Source organism: Corvus cornix, chromosome 11 (genome assembly GCF_000738735.6).
Source record: "Corvus cornix cornix isolate S_Up_H32 chromosome 11, ASM73873v5, whole genome shotgun sequence".
In the NCBI taxonomy this organism is placed as follows: domain Eukaryota; kingdom Metazoa; phylum Chordata; class Aves; order Passeriformes; family Corvidae; genus Corvus; species Corvus cornix.
Window position 1 is genome coordinate 8,429,833 of NC_046341.1, and position 13,344 is coordinate 8,443,176.

At 46.7% G+C, this 13,344-nt stretch overlaps 1 protein-coding gene across 2 annotated transcripts in view; it reads right to left on the minus strand.

Moving 5' to 3' along the window:
• The window catches only part of GNAO1 (G protein subunit alpha o1), a 145,616-nt gene that overhangs the window by 42,530 nt on the left and 89,742 nt on the right, over positions 1-13,344 (minus strand). For both annotated transcript variants that reach the window (XM_039558069.1, XM_039558070.1), the window contains exon 4: positions 5,763-5,923. In XM_039558069.1, coding sequence (XP_039414003.1) covers positions 5,763-5,923 — 161 coding nt within the window. The remainder of the gene's footprint in view (positions 1-5,762; positions 5,924-13,344) is intronic.

Sequence of the window (13,344 nt, forward strand, 5' to 3'; positions counted from 1 at the left end):
TATGATGAGGCTGTGTTATGCAGAGTCCTCTGCCTGTGGAGTTTTCTGCCAAAGAAGCTCTCCTGTCAGCATTTGGTGGGATAGGAAGGGGAGCATCACTCTGCTTTGGGCCAACAGAGACAGCCCCTGGAGAGTTTGTACCCAATTTTGGTGAAATTGGGCGTTCCGGGTGGATGAAGACTGATGGGGAGATCCTGGAAAACATCCAGCTGATTTAAAAAACAGTGTCTTTCCTATTGTGCTTTTCCTCCATCTCACACTCAGCCCTAGGTGAAGCCATACAACAATAGCAATTCCTTAATTTATGACGATAATAATGAAACCTAAGACCTCTCCCAAGCCCAAGCCCTGCTAGACTATAACAGGCCGAAGCTCAGATTGCCTGTGTCTCCCTCACCTTGCACTGACAAGAAACAGCCCCACTCCAGAGCCAGTACCAGCAGATGTTGCAGAGCTGCTCCTCCCTGGAAATAGATTTGCATCTCATTTGTGGGAATGGAGCAAGGTTGGTCATTCCAGTCAACCAGCTCTGGCCTTTATGGACTGCTTTGTTTTGTTTGTCGTAGGGGGAACTTGATTATTCAGAGTTGGCGGGCATATTTACTTACTGGGGTAAATGAAACCATAAATTCAGACAAATGTACCTACCTCTACACTTGTGATGTATTTTTCCTTTCTGCTTTATTGGGCTCCAAGACACAAAGGTGGATTGTTCAATAAACAGTGCAATGCAAGTCATCCCAATTAATTGGATGGTTCCATTTATGCTGCTGCTGCCTCCAATTAAATGCAAAGGAGCGCAAGTGACAGGCGCGAGTAAGATGGGTGTGCAGAAAACCATATTCTAATGCAAAAGCTGTGATGAGAAAATGGAATCTACCCACCTGATGGGAATATTAATGCAAAACCTTGACCTATAATTTTTCTTTCTTCAGTCTTAGCGTGCCAGAAACAATTGCAGCTCATTAAAATGGATCATATCCTGACCGTTGTGCATAATACCCAAGTCCCACAAGTCCCATGGTCTAAATGTTTGCCTTGCTGGTGAAGCCAGCAAGGTAAATGTTTAGACCATGGGACTTGTGGTACGTGGACATTATCATAGAGCTGCATGGTCCTGCATGACTAGACACAGGAAACTGCAGCAAACCTTGAAGACTCTTTCTCTCTTTTAAAACAAGTGTTATCAGAGAAAGAGTGAAGGGAAAAAAAAACAAACCCGAGAGTGCCAGTGTGGGTTGGACCTCTGGAGTTCATCTGGCCCATCCCCCTGTTCAAAGCAGGACCAACTTCAAAGTTAAATTCAGTTTGAAAGTTAGCTCAGGTGGCTCACTGTTGAGCACTTCCAAGGATGGAGATTTTACAGCATCTCTGGGCAGTCTGTTCCAATGCTGCCTTGTCAGGGCTCAATCTGGAAGCCATTCACCACATCACAACAACATCTGGCTCTACTTTCTTAACTGCTTTTTTGATGCAAAGTGTGTGTTGGCACGTGGGATGCAGTATCAGTAGGGAAGGTGATAGCATCATGCAAAGACAATTCTTTTGCAAGGAAAATAGATCAGAAAACAGTCCCACACAAGATGGGGGGAGAAGAAAGGCACTGCAGTATTTTATTCTGAGTCTGGTGCTTTTTTCTGTAAGGCACTGCCAGACCGGTTCTTGAAGATGGAATAACCAAAATGTTGTCCAGCTTGGGCTTGGTATTTGGCACAGACTTGAGATGTCAGTGCTGTGGTTAGCTGTGGTAGAGCAACAAACACTATTGCATCTCTCTTTCTCCACTGAGCAGTGAGGTCTGTATCCCTCTTCAGAGGCATCTCTCTCTCCCTTGGCTCCTGATGGAGGGAGCCAAAGGCAACAGGCTTCCTAGCCCTGACACCTCTGATATGTGTGAAGATGGATGGGTTGGATGCAGGCCTAAAATATTTTACATTTTCACGGTAGTTTCACAGCCCTGGCATTATCAAACGATCTTTCAAAGTACTTGGAAGCAGGAGGAGAAGAACTTGAGATAGATTCTGGCTTTTTTGTGTCTGTGTACTTGCAAACTGTTTCTGCCTACACATCTTGCAGGGCCTGTTCCTGTTTGGAGATGCACACGGAAAACCAGTGCTTGTGTGGATGCTCTGTCTGCTCCATTTCCCCCCTGAAATTTGGAGGCTGTTCAAAGCAGGTCCCCATCCCTGGGTGGTTAAGATCAGACTTGCCCTATGTGCTGCACTCCACTGACCAGCCTAGTTAGGAACTTGAGGCTAGGAAACACAAGACAATTTTAAAATCTGAACAAAAGTAAGAGATTAAGGAAACCAGCTGGAAACCTCTATTTTGCTGATTTTGAAAGCAAAATGTGGGTCACAGATGTGCTTCCACAGACAAAAACTGGCTGGAGAAGAAAAAGACATCAGCAGTGCCCAGACTCTTTGATGATCAGAGGTAGATTTAGCTCCTAGGCATAAAGACAAGAAAGGAAGAGGAGACAAAGTAGGAATAAAAACATAATCAAGATATTAGGAATGTGGAATGCAACCCACCCGTAAATTTGCCTTAGGGAACTACGAAAAATGCAGTAACAAAAAAGGATGAAACCAATTGCTACATCTTACTCTTGTCTTGCCTTCCTTACAGTTTTGCTTTTTGCAGTCCAAGACACAGGGGGTCCATTACAGAACCGTTCCTTTTCCTCAATCATGTTTTTTCTTTGCAAAAGTGCTCTTTTCTACTACTCCTCTGCAGTAGCGATGAAATCCTTGCTAAGGACAGGCTGTCTTTAGAGCCTAAAAGAAACAAAGCTTTTCAGGAAGTCCACACCATTTGCATGTATCAGAGGCTAGAAAGCAATGTGCTCTGGCCTATCTTTGGTAGAAGGGAGCTACTACTCACTTCTTGTTTAGTCTAACACAAAAGATTAAACTTATTTTTAGTGAAATTGATGACAGACTAGTAAGAGCCATGCTGTCGACCCTTGCAGGCTGTTGATTAACCTGTGACTTGGTCTCCCAGGGGCTGCAACAGAAGGCCTGTTGTTCCAGCTATTTAAAAAAACTCAAGGTAAAGCACTGGAAGAGCAATTAAGGACAACAGCAGCACTGACTCAGAGAAGCCCAGGTGGTGGTTCCTTAGAAACAGCCAAGCAGTGGGGGGAGGTTCTGAAAAGCATTCAGGGCATTTGGTGGGTGGTTTCTGGGGTGAAGGGAAGTGCCAGGAGCACTCCCGAAGGATTCACCTGTGCTGGCCACAACATGACTTGGTCACTTGGTGCCTTCAGGCTTTGTGACATGCTGAGAAGCCACAGAGCACAGTCTCCAACTCCTGCAGGAAACTTCCCTCCTGCCAGCAAAACGCCAGTCCCTATGGCTTAACACCAAAAGAAGCCTAAAATGAAAAGCTAGTCCAGCGCACTGCCCGTCACTGTTTTTCAGACTTTGGGGAACTTAGAATTCAGTTCTTGTCTGGAATTTATTTTTCTCAGCCCTAATGAAAACACTTTTTGTAGTTATTAGTGTTTTAAATCGAATATCAGTGTCAATAAAGATAAGCCTTTTCCCAGGGTGGGAAAAAAATCTAAAACTGTCTCAAATCTTTCACTCATGCAAAAGTAAACAACCCCAAAGCATTGAAGGATTAAATAAAATATATGCCTCTTTTCACTGGGCGTGAATAAGTGCCAGCTGAGCTCTCACTTGCACCACCATCTCCTATGACAGCACCAGGGCCTAGAGGTGCAGCAGGATGTGTTATGGTGCCCTGCCATGTGACAGCATCTCTGCTCCCAGTGGTGGAACCACCAGAGGCTCATAAACACCAGCAGGGCTGTAAATGAGAAGGACTTTATTATCTTCAGTTTCCCCATCCAACCTAGCCCAGAGAAAAATGGTGTCCAGCCACAGCACGACTCACAGTGCAGCTAAGGAGAGAGGCAGCACAGCACTCTCCTGGCAAGGAGGGTCATCCATTCTCATCTGGATGCAAGAGATTTTGTCAGAGACACCAGAATTCATTTGGCTGGGCTGCAACCCCAGATTGAAATTGCTGTGAATACTACAGCACAGAGCCTCTTCAGTTGATGTCTAGAAACTGCTTGTTGGTTTCAGAGCTCTTGCTGATGAACTGCCCAGCAGCTGGTCATATTGGGAGGGCTCTGCTTATTATTTTCAACTGCTATCTTGCATGGAAGGAAAATCAAAATACTTTCCTCAAGGTAATTGGCTCTAAAACAATTGAAGAATTTTCCACAAGGTTGTAATGCAATTAGGACTGGCATTTTAGATAATTTATATCTCTAAAGGTATGTTTATGCCATCATACTCCTATTTTGTGGAAAAAAAAAAGGAAAAAAAAGAAAAAAGAAAAAATCTGCTGGTGAGAGAAAGCTGATTTTGCTAGTACAGGCAATGAAATATAGATTAAAGCATTATCTACCTAGTACTGATTAAAAGGCAGCAGAATGCCAGGATCATCTCTGAGGTGTGATCATGGTTGGGTAGGATGCTGTGTCACCAACCACACATCTGCAGGTTTCCCATTCAGTTTTCCATCAATGCCAAGTGGTGCGTCATCACTTGCCTTCTGCTGCAGCACGTCAAGAGCTGCGCTCCCCAGCTGCCCCGCCAGCTTGGATGGGAGCAGCTGGTGCAGCTGGGAGCACCAGGCCCACCACACAGAACAAAACCAGCAGCCACGCCAGTGCCTGGGTTCGTGCTTTGAGAGATATCCAGGAACACCTTAAGCAGAGATGCCAAACACTCCAAACACGCAAAGGCAGCTCCAGAATTGCATGAAACAGCTGGTGAACTTGTTGATATGGGATATTGTGAAAGCCAAAAGCATGGACATAGCATTGCCCTGACACCATTGGGAAGTCTCTATTTCCCTGACTACCAAAAGGTTCAAGGGTACAACTGGGGAAATGATTGCTCTGTGTCTGCTTCTTCCTTATGCTTATACTTAACCACCTTTGGCTGACTCTTGCCCAAGACACAGTCCAGGGCCAGGGGACATTTGCCTGACTGCAAGAGATGCTGTGATTGAAATTATGGGATGAAAACCTTTCATCTCCTGGCCTAGGTGGATGCAAATTACTTGGATCAATTATCATTGCAAAGGGGTCTGAACTGAAACTGGGGAGACACTCAACGTCTCTTCAGAGCCACAGCAGCCATTTATGTGTAGATGTCCTGTCCTCATGACAGTGTGAACCAAAGCCATGGATTCAGACAATCACCATTGAATGACATCTGGATGTGGGCCTTAATGGTGGAGAAGCCACCAACTGTATTACAAAAGTAACTCAATGCCCCTGGAAAAGTAAAAAAACCCGACCCTTGGTTGTAACCCAGCTGACCTATCAGTACACCACACAACTACCTGAAAAGCAAACCCAAGAGCTGTACTGCTGTACAAAGGAGGCAACTGCACCCTTCTGTTCTCAGTCAGATAGACAAAGAAGCCACCAGCTGTGCCTGCAGGTTGATCTGCCTATATTCACTCCATGTTTGCAAAAACCTACCTTGAGCCATTTGGGAGCAGTTTGGGAACCTGGCCTTGGGGTCACAGACCTGACCCCAGACTGGCCAAGAGGGGACATGAATGTCCTGCCTGATCCTTTGTGCCTTGCAGTGGCCTGTGACATAACATACATCCCAGACTGCAAGCAGAGACACATTCAGTTCCACTGCTATGAGGTCATTCACTCCAGTTAAAACTTTAACAGAACCAAATGCAGCTTGTTAACATGAAATACTATGGACAGGGATACTCACTATTGGGCTGAGTCATTAAGTTGGTATTCCCGGGACCGGTTGAAGCATTCTTGGATCCCAGAGTCTGCCCAGAGCCTCATCATAGCTGACAGCAGCTCTGGAGAGAAGGGCTCTGTGTCCTCCATCCGACTTACGACATCGCAGACCATCTTGGCATCAGCCTGCAGAAGAAAGAAACGAGAGGTCACATAGATGCTCAAGGCAGAATCTGGAGCCAGAGATTTCAGAAACAGTTCACCAAACCATCAGGAGTAAAGAGGCTGTGTTTCTTGGGATGGGGCTTTAGCATCCACACTGTGTGATCCAGCTGAAAGGGCAAAAGGAGGATGGAGGAAGGAAATCACAAGGAAAAAGGTTGTTTGTGCAATCTGCCTCACATCAACAAGTATTTCTATTCAGCAGACAAAGCAGTCTGCACTGCACATGTGTGGAGTTTCGTAGGAACAGAAAGAAATTCATACATGTACAAGGATATTTAAAATTGTTAGCAACAACGCCTGCTTTAATTGAGTGTGGAACCTTGCTGAAGTGGGGGCTTTGTATCAGAAAAAACAGCAGAAAGACTCCAGAAACAATTTTTTCCAGATGCTGGTTTATTGCTTTTCCTGAATTCTTGTTCTTTGCTATGAGCCCCTGCTACGAGGGCTAATTCATGTTAATGCAGACCACCTTGGATGGCTGTGGTGCTCTGTGACTCAGAGGAAGAGCAATCTCACATGGTTACGGAGCATGGCAGGGAGGGCAGGGCCAGCTGGCCATTTTCAGATGGAATCTTTTTTGGTGAGAAGTGAGATTCACTGCGGCAGCAACTTTTCCTGGAGGATAGTGCTCTGACACAACTTGGGTCCGGAATGTGTCTCAGATTTAGGATGGGAATGTCTAGACAGCCTTTGACTAGCTGAATTCAGCCCTACAGTAACAGTCCGCAGTGGTCGATGCTTCACTCATTTGTGAAGCAGGACACTCAAATTCATGACCCCCTCTGCTTGCTTTGCAAGAAGTGGATGTCCCACACCACCCACAGACTCCTGAAACCCGTGGGATGTTGGCTAATCCGCAGAGTTTATCTTTCATTGCTTTGAAAATGTCTCATATTTCTACGAGCTGAAACAAACCCAATTACTATTGCTATAATTAATTGGAAAAGAAGAGCTCTTGTTCCTTGTGTATGTGCAGCAAACTTGTGAAGACAACCTCCTTGTTTTACTACCTTGTCTCTTGCATGTTAGACTGAACCCATTCTAGGCCAAATGCAGGTGGAAATCTTTGCCTTCCAGGGTGTTTGATCTAAACCATCAAGTGCAGACCAGAAACACAAATCTCGAGAAGGGAGTGCAGGCTCTGCCCATGCTTTGCTGGGTACAATTAGAAGTGCCATCATTGAGGAGCACCACAATAACCTTATTGTATGGATGGGAATGACAAGTGTATGACAGGGTCTGCATGGTCAGGATCAAAGCTCTGTAGCCTCTTTGCTGAACACTGAAATTGTGCAAAAATTGCAGGGCACCAAACCGAAAGCACTGGAGACTGAAGCTGCTGGAGATTTCAGTGCACAATGAAAGCATCGGGTCTCCTGAATATCCAGCCTTTATGGGCTGAAGAAGTCTCAATACTGTATGTATCACTACTGTATCCCATAAAGCTTAATGGGGTGGACTCTATGCTTTGAAGGCTTTATGAACATAAAATCTTTCTCACAGAGCACTTAACTTCATATTTTAGTGCCCAGGAATCCTCCCGGCCCTCTGTACAGACTCTGCTCATTTTGGAGAAAAAGTACTGGTGACTCACACCTCAAAGCCAAGACAAACGAAGAACCTTTAAGAGTTCAGTTAATTTCAAAAGCTTGTTTTCTGCCCTGGAGTGCTTTGTGAGCTGAGTGAATATTCATAAATCATCTGTATGGTTTGCCTGCCCTGCTGGAGCTGCAGTTCTGCTCTATTCACAGACTCTAAATGACATAAAACCCGCTAATGGCTGCGGTCTGCCTTGGCCCCATTATTTGTGCATGGGTGATGCAGGAAAAGCATCCATGCTTCCAGTCAGGTAGAAGGATGTCTTTCTATGTTATGTTGGCTACTGGGGAGGTTATAGGTATAAGTCACAGATCTGTCCATCTGTCTGTGATGGCAAAGCACATTTTAAGCTCTCCAGCTGTCATGGGCAGGGTCTGGGCTTCTTCTGAGTTTTGTGGATTTACCTGCAGGCTGCTTTCTGCAAAGCATCAGAGGGAATGGCACATTCGTCATATTTTCTGTGTTGGGAAACAGCTGCATCACCTTTTCAACTACTGAGACTTGTGGCAGTTCCCTGTGAGTAAGACCCAGAACAGGAGGGTTTGAGCAGAAGACAGAGATGAACAGCAATGACAGGGCAGAATGGGAGTGCTCAGCCACAGACATCTCTGGCTGTGGTTATCTCTAAGTCTGCCTGGGCCAGAAGTGGGGTTGAGCATGTAGGGCAGGGGATTATTTTGGTACATGCTCTTTTTGCAGACACTGGAGGTCCCTTTTGGGGACAGGAGAGGCTGCCCTCCCACAGCATGGACACCTGCCTGCAGGGCAGACTGAGAGTTAGCTGGCTGAAACAGGGGAAGAACTCGAAGGAAAGTTTATTGCTCCTGATGAATGGTAATAAAAATATTCCAGACTTAGTTTTATTATGCACAGTGAACCACTGAACTCTTGGTTTTACAGACCCAGAAAAAGCAGGTGAAATGAGTACTTTTAAAGATACTCCTTCCCCCTGTCAAGGTTGAAGTTCCTCTATCAAGGATCATGGGGCCATCCAGGAGTTCAGGCATTTGTTAGATGATTTAACAAGCAATTAAGGATCCAAGAAAAGAAGATATCCCTTTCTTTTCTCACTCTCCAGGCTGTGTCTCAAGCTGGGAATGACATTAAAATCTCCAACTCCCCCTGGGCCCAGCAGGTAGATTTTTAAATACTGCCTGATTGACTTTTGCCTGCCTGCCTCCCCCGGGTCTGCTGCTCCTGCTTTTCCCGAGGTGAGAGGAGCTGAGCCTCCTGCCACGCTCTGCCTCTCTACTGCAGCCAGCAATTAAATAAAGCAAAACAAAACAGGCCAACCAGCCCCCCCACTCCCCTGCCTTGCAGTTCCCATCCGACAGGGCTGTCGTTAATGAACATCACGGTGGTATTTCAGCTACCTCGGGAACTAAAAATAGGCAGTGCTTGGCCCCTGGGACTGCTGGAAGGAGCTACAAAATGGTGCAGGGCTCCTTCCACCACTGCAGCCTCTGCCTTTCCCAGCCGCTCTGTCTCCCATCTCTTCAGAACGAGATGTCTGGGAGGAGGAGAAGAGGTCAGGCTGGTCTCCTTCATGCTGGCTCTTATCTGGCAGGAGCATCCTAGTCTATCACTGCAGCATTCCCACATGTCCTCCTGCCACTCCCTAATAGCTTGCATTTTCCATAGTAGGTGAAACTCTTTAACACCTGAGCTGATTGCCTTTGGGCTGTTCATTACGGAGAGTCGGATTTGTCACTTTGTATCATTCCTGAATGCTGATTCCATCCACCTACAGCAGGAGAATTAAAGCTAGCTGGGCATGGCCCAGGGAGACAGCTGAGCTTAGAAACCGTGGTGAGGTGAAATTATACATCCAGCCTTTAGACATCAAGCCAAAAGACCAAGTAACTCTTTACTGAAGAACAAACCTCCGCTCTGGCCGGGGAATGGGGAGGGCTCTGTAAGGCGAGGGCAGGGTCTGAAATCCACAGGCAGATGTGAACAATAAGCTTGTAAACACAGAGGGAAGTCGGTGTGTGTCATTCCTAACCCCGGGTTGTGGGCCTACCTGTGCACCAGACATTCAGTATAAATCCAGTTCAAAAGTTCTCTCCCTAACCTGGACATAACTGCAGTTATTTAATTGTCTCCCATATGTCACTGTCACCAAGCTCACAGCCTGTGCTCAGCATGCGTACTTGTGACTTCACTTGCAACAGCCACACAGCCCAATTAATGTGTTACCTGGCTGGAAGGGAGAGGGGCCCCTCCCAGCAGTCTGACACTATCAGCAGTCGTGTTCGTCGCTGCAAGCAACTCATTTTCAATCTCACCAATACAGACCACCCCTAATTACTTGCCCCTCACCACCACCCATGACCGGTGCCCATGAAGATACCAGCAGAGCTGCACTATGAAGGTACCAGCAAAGCTGCTGCTGCCCTGGCTGCTGTAGAGTCACACTGGAGTAGGACCCAGGTCCCCATCTCTGACTATCCCAGGGTAAATCCTGGCTCTGATCCTTTGAAGTTGCCTGGACACTGACTAGGAGACTTTCTTTTATTTTTTTTCTCCTTTTTTTCCAAAAGGAATAGTCTTCTGGAAGGGGAAATTTAAAGGAGAAGCAAAACCTTGTGTGAAGCTCTGTGGTACAAATCTGCTAAACCCTATAGAGCTGTGCTGTGTTACAGCCACTGGAGAGATGAGCTGGTGTGGCACACTGTACTGTCCTTTCCTTTTGGTGAACTAAATCCCAGTAAATACCATATTTTTGCTGTTATTTACTCTGATTAATGATGCTTGTCATGTAGCCTATCTCAAAGGTTAACGCTGGGGCAATTTTCTCTGGTGGCTGGTTGTATCAGGAGCTGCTTCTCAGAACATTTCAGAAAATCCATGTGGGGGGGAAAAGATAAGCACTGCAATTTGGCTGGTGGTACAGGGCAAATCAGCACAGTATTAGTCATCAGCAAGCAATCTCATGAAAATAGTAGTGACCATCATGAATCATGAACCTGGGGGTAATCAAACTGATGTCTTGAGACCATCCAGCATCCAAAAAGGACATCCTTGGAAGGGAACCTTTGTGGGGGACCCAGATCCGGACCTCAGCGCACAGCTGAGTGCCTTTGCTACTCCAGTGAGAAATTATGTCCTGTAACTTCGTGGCAGAATGTGTCTCATAAACTGAAAACTTCCCTCTTCTCCTTAAAGAGTGTCTCAGAAATACGGACCCCACTTCCCAGCCAAAGTGTGGTTGCATTGCAGCAAAAGCCAGTGATTTTCACAGCATTTCAGCCTGAATAAATCCTGGAAACAAAGCATGGCTGGTGAATATGCCTTTTCCAGAGACATCCAGGGCCCAGCTCCAAGACCATAGAAGTTTTTGTAGACACTGAATAAATAGCTACATGTATGACTCTTGCCCTCAATCTCCCTCTCTTTCTCACACATCTGAGCTGACCTCTCAATCTGTGGAAATCTGTCTGGCATTAAGCAGCTGCTGTGCATCGTGGGAGAGACAACCTTCCTCCTGCACCCTTCCATCTACCCTCAGAACATTTAATTGAGGCCTCCCACCTCGGCTTGGCATTTGGCTTGCTGAGAGATCCTGGAAGGCACCGAGCAGGTAAGAATCTATCCAGTGGCTTATTAATATCTATCCCTTTGGCGATTACCTTGAGGTGAGCACCCAAAATACATCCCTTCTTCACTCTTGTTAGCTGGAGGTGGAAATGCAAAACTCTGACACAGATCCCAGTGGTCTGGGAAAGGGGTTTACGCAAAAGCTCAGCATAGCACTCTCTAGCAGTTTGCATCACACAACAAAGCTAAGCCTAAAAAGTTAAGTTAGAGGTGGCTGGCTTTCCACAGAGTCACAGTAGCCATCTATTGTGGTGGCTGGTGAACATACATTACAAGGGACAGAGAGTTTTCAGTAAGACAAGTCCCCAGTACCACAGGAACCACTTTACGGTAAGGTGACCAGAAAGGCTTCTGCCAGGATGCATTGTTCTGTTACCTATCCCACTTTGGATTCCCCAGTTGGCTGTTGGCCTCTACCCCTCGTCACTCCCCCAGAGCTTCCCCATTAGTCCCCATTCCCTAGTCCCACCTTTTCGCCGCCCCCGGATAAAACTGTGAGTTTTGGGATCATGTTCATATTTGCCTCTGCAACCTTCGACAGTGCAGCAGCAATAAATGCTCCTGCAGGAACGCACGCAAATGCTCTTCTTGACTCTTTGCTACCGACTGTATTACTGACCCCACCCGTGCTTCTGTGGGGGCAGGTGGGACCCCATGGAGCCGGGCAGGGACAGTATTCATCTACCCTTGTGTAAAAAGTCTCACAAAAAGGTTGGCTGACTTGGATACAACGCCGAAGGGCTGCCGTCTGTCTGGGAGCAGACAGACTCTTCTGTACATAACCCAACAGCCACGGTGATGTCCAGATCTTCTCCTGAGTTTGTGCTGTCCAGCTGGCAATTAGGATAGCCCTGGTTTTCATATCCTTCTGGAGCCAAGATGGCACCATCACCTCTGACTGTCTTGGACAAATGGCTCTGTGTGTCTGGGAAGTGGTCTAGGATCTCTAGCCTGAAACCTTGTTACAGATGTTTTTTTCTGTCTGCTGCTTCCTGTTTGGGGAGACATTGAGCAGGACTGATATCATAGATTATAATGTTTCTTACAGCAGGCCAACTACTCTATGTTCAGTACTACCTTCATTCCCATTCTGTATGATAATGCAGTTGATCAAATAAAATTTGCTAGCCCTTATGTGCCCTCTTTTCCCCTCCTGCAACACATACAAAATAATATTCCTGGTTTGCTTGGACTGAAGACTATCTGGCAATCCAGGGACTGGATAGTGCATGGACTAGCTCTTGGGCTGCCAGCTGGCCACCACCATAATAAGAATTCCTATAGCTCCACATCCTGTAGAAAATAGGGGTTCGTTCACTACTGGGGGAAAAACCCACCACCCAACAACACAGAACTCAACCTGCAAGAAGGACAAGTAATTTCCTGAATTTGCTTTTTTTCCAGGAAATGCAGGGTCCTCCCCTGTTCTTGAGGAGCTGAGAGAAGCTCCAGAGCTGGGCGAGACAAACGCGGTGCGTAGCTGACCTGATTTTTCCAAGCAAGGATGGGAAAGCCAGAAAGCATGTGTTAAATGGTCTCAAAATAGGTCCTGACCCACTACCTGCAAGGGAAGGAGGGAAAACAGCATTCTGTCCATCCCAGTCCCTTCTATTTCAAGAAGAGGGCATCCCTACGAGACGGAGAACCCCTGCATGCTCCATCGGCATCACTCCCAGAGCAGGACACTTTGATGGGTCCTCTGCCCTACAAGCACTGAGCAAAGGGTCTGGGTACAGGACCTGAAAGCCCGAACGTCATCCCTCACCGAGGACTTTCAGGCCATGCAGGCACAGACAGCACTGCCCACCAGGGAGGGGATGAGAGAGAGAGTCACAGATGGGGGACATTAGCCGCATGGCTTCATGCTCCGCAGGGAAGTGCTGTGCCGCAGTGCTGAGGAGCAGGCTGGAAACATGTAAAGATGAGAGAGCAAAATCCTTGCAGCCCTTCTCCTCTCTCTAATATCCTCTGCTGGGTTAAAGTCCATAAAATGTAAAAGCACTGGAGTATTTGTGCTGCAGTAAACAGCAGGGAAATGCCTGAGATGCCACAGTGAGAACGCAGGTGGGGAAGCTGCACTGGCCCCTGGCATTTGTAAAAGAAATGGCTATTTTCCATTCATTGCAACACTGAGGCTGGGGATGAACAGAATGGGAGTGATGGTGATTCTCTGGGAACCCATG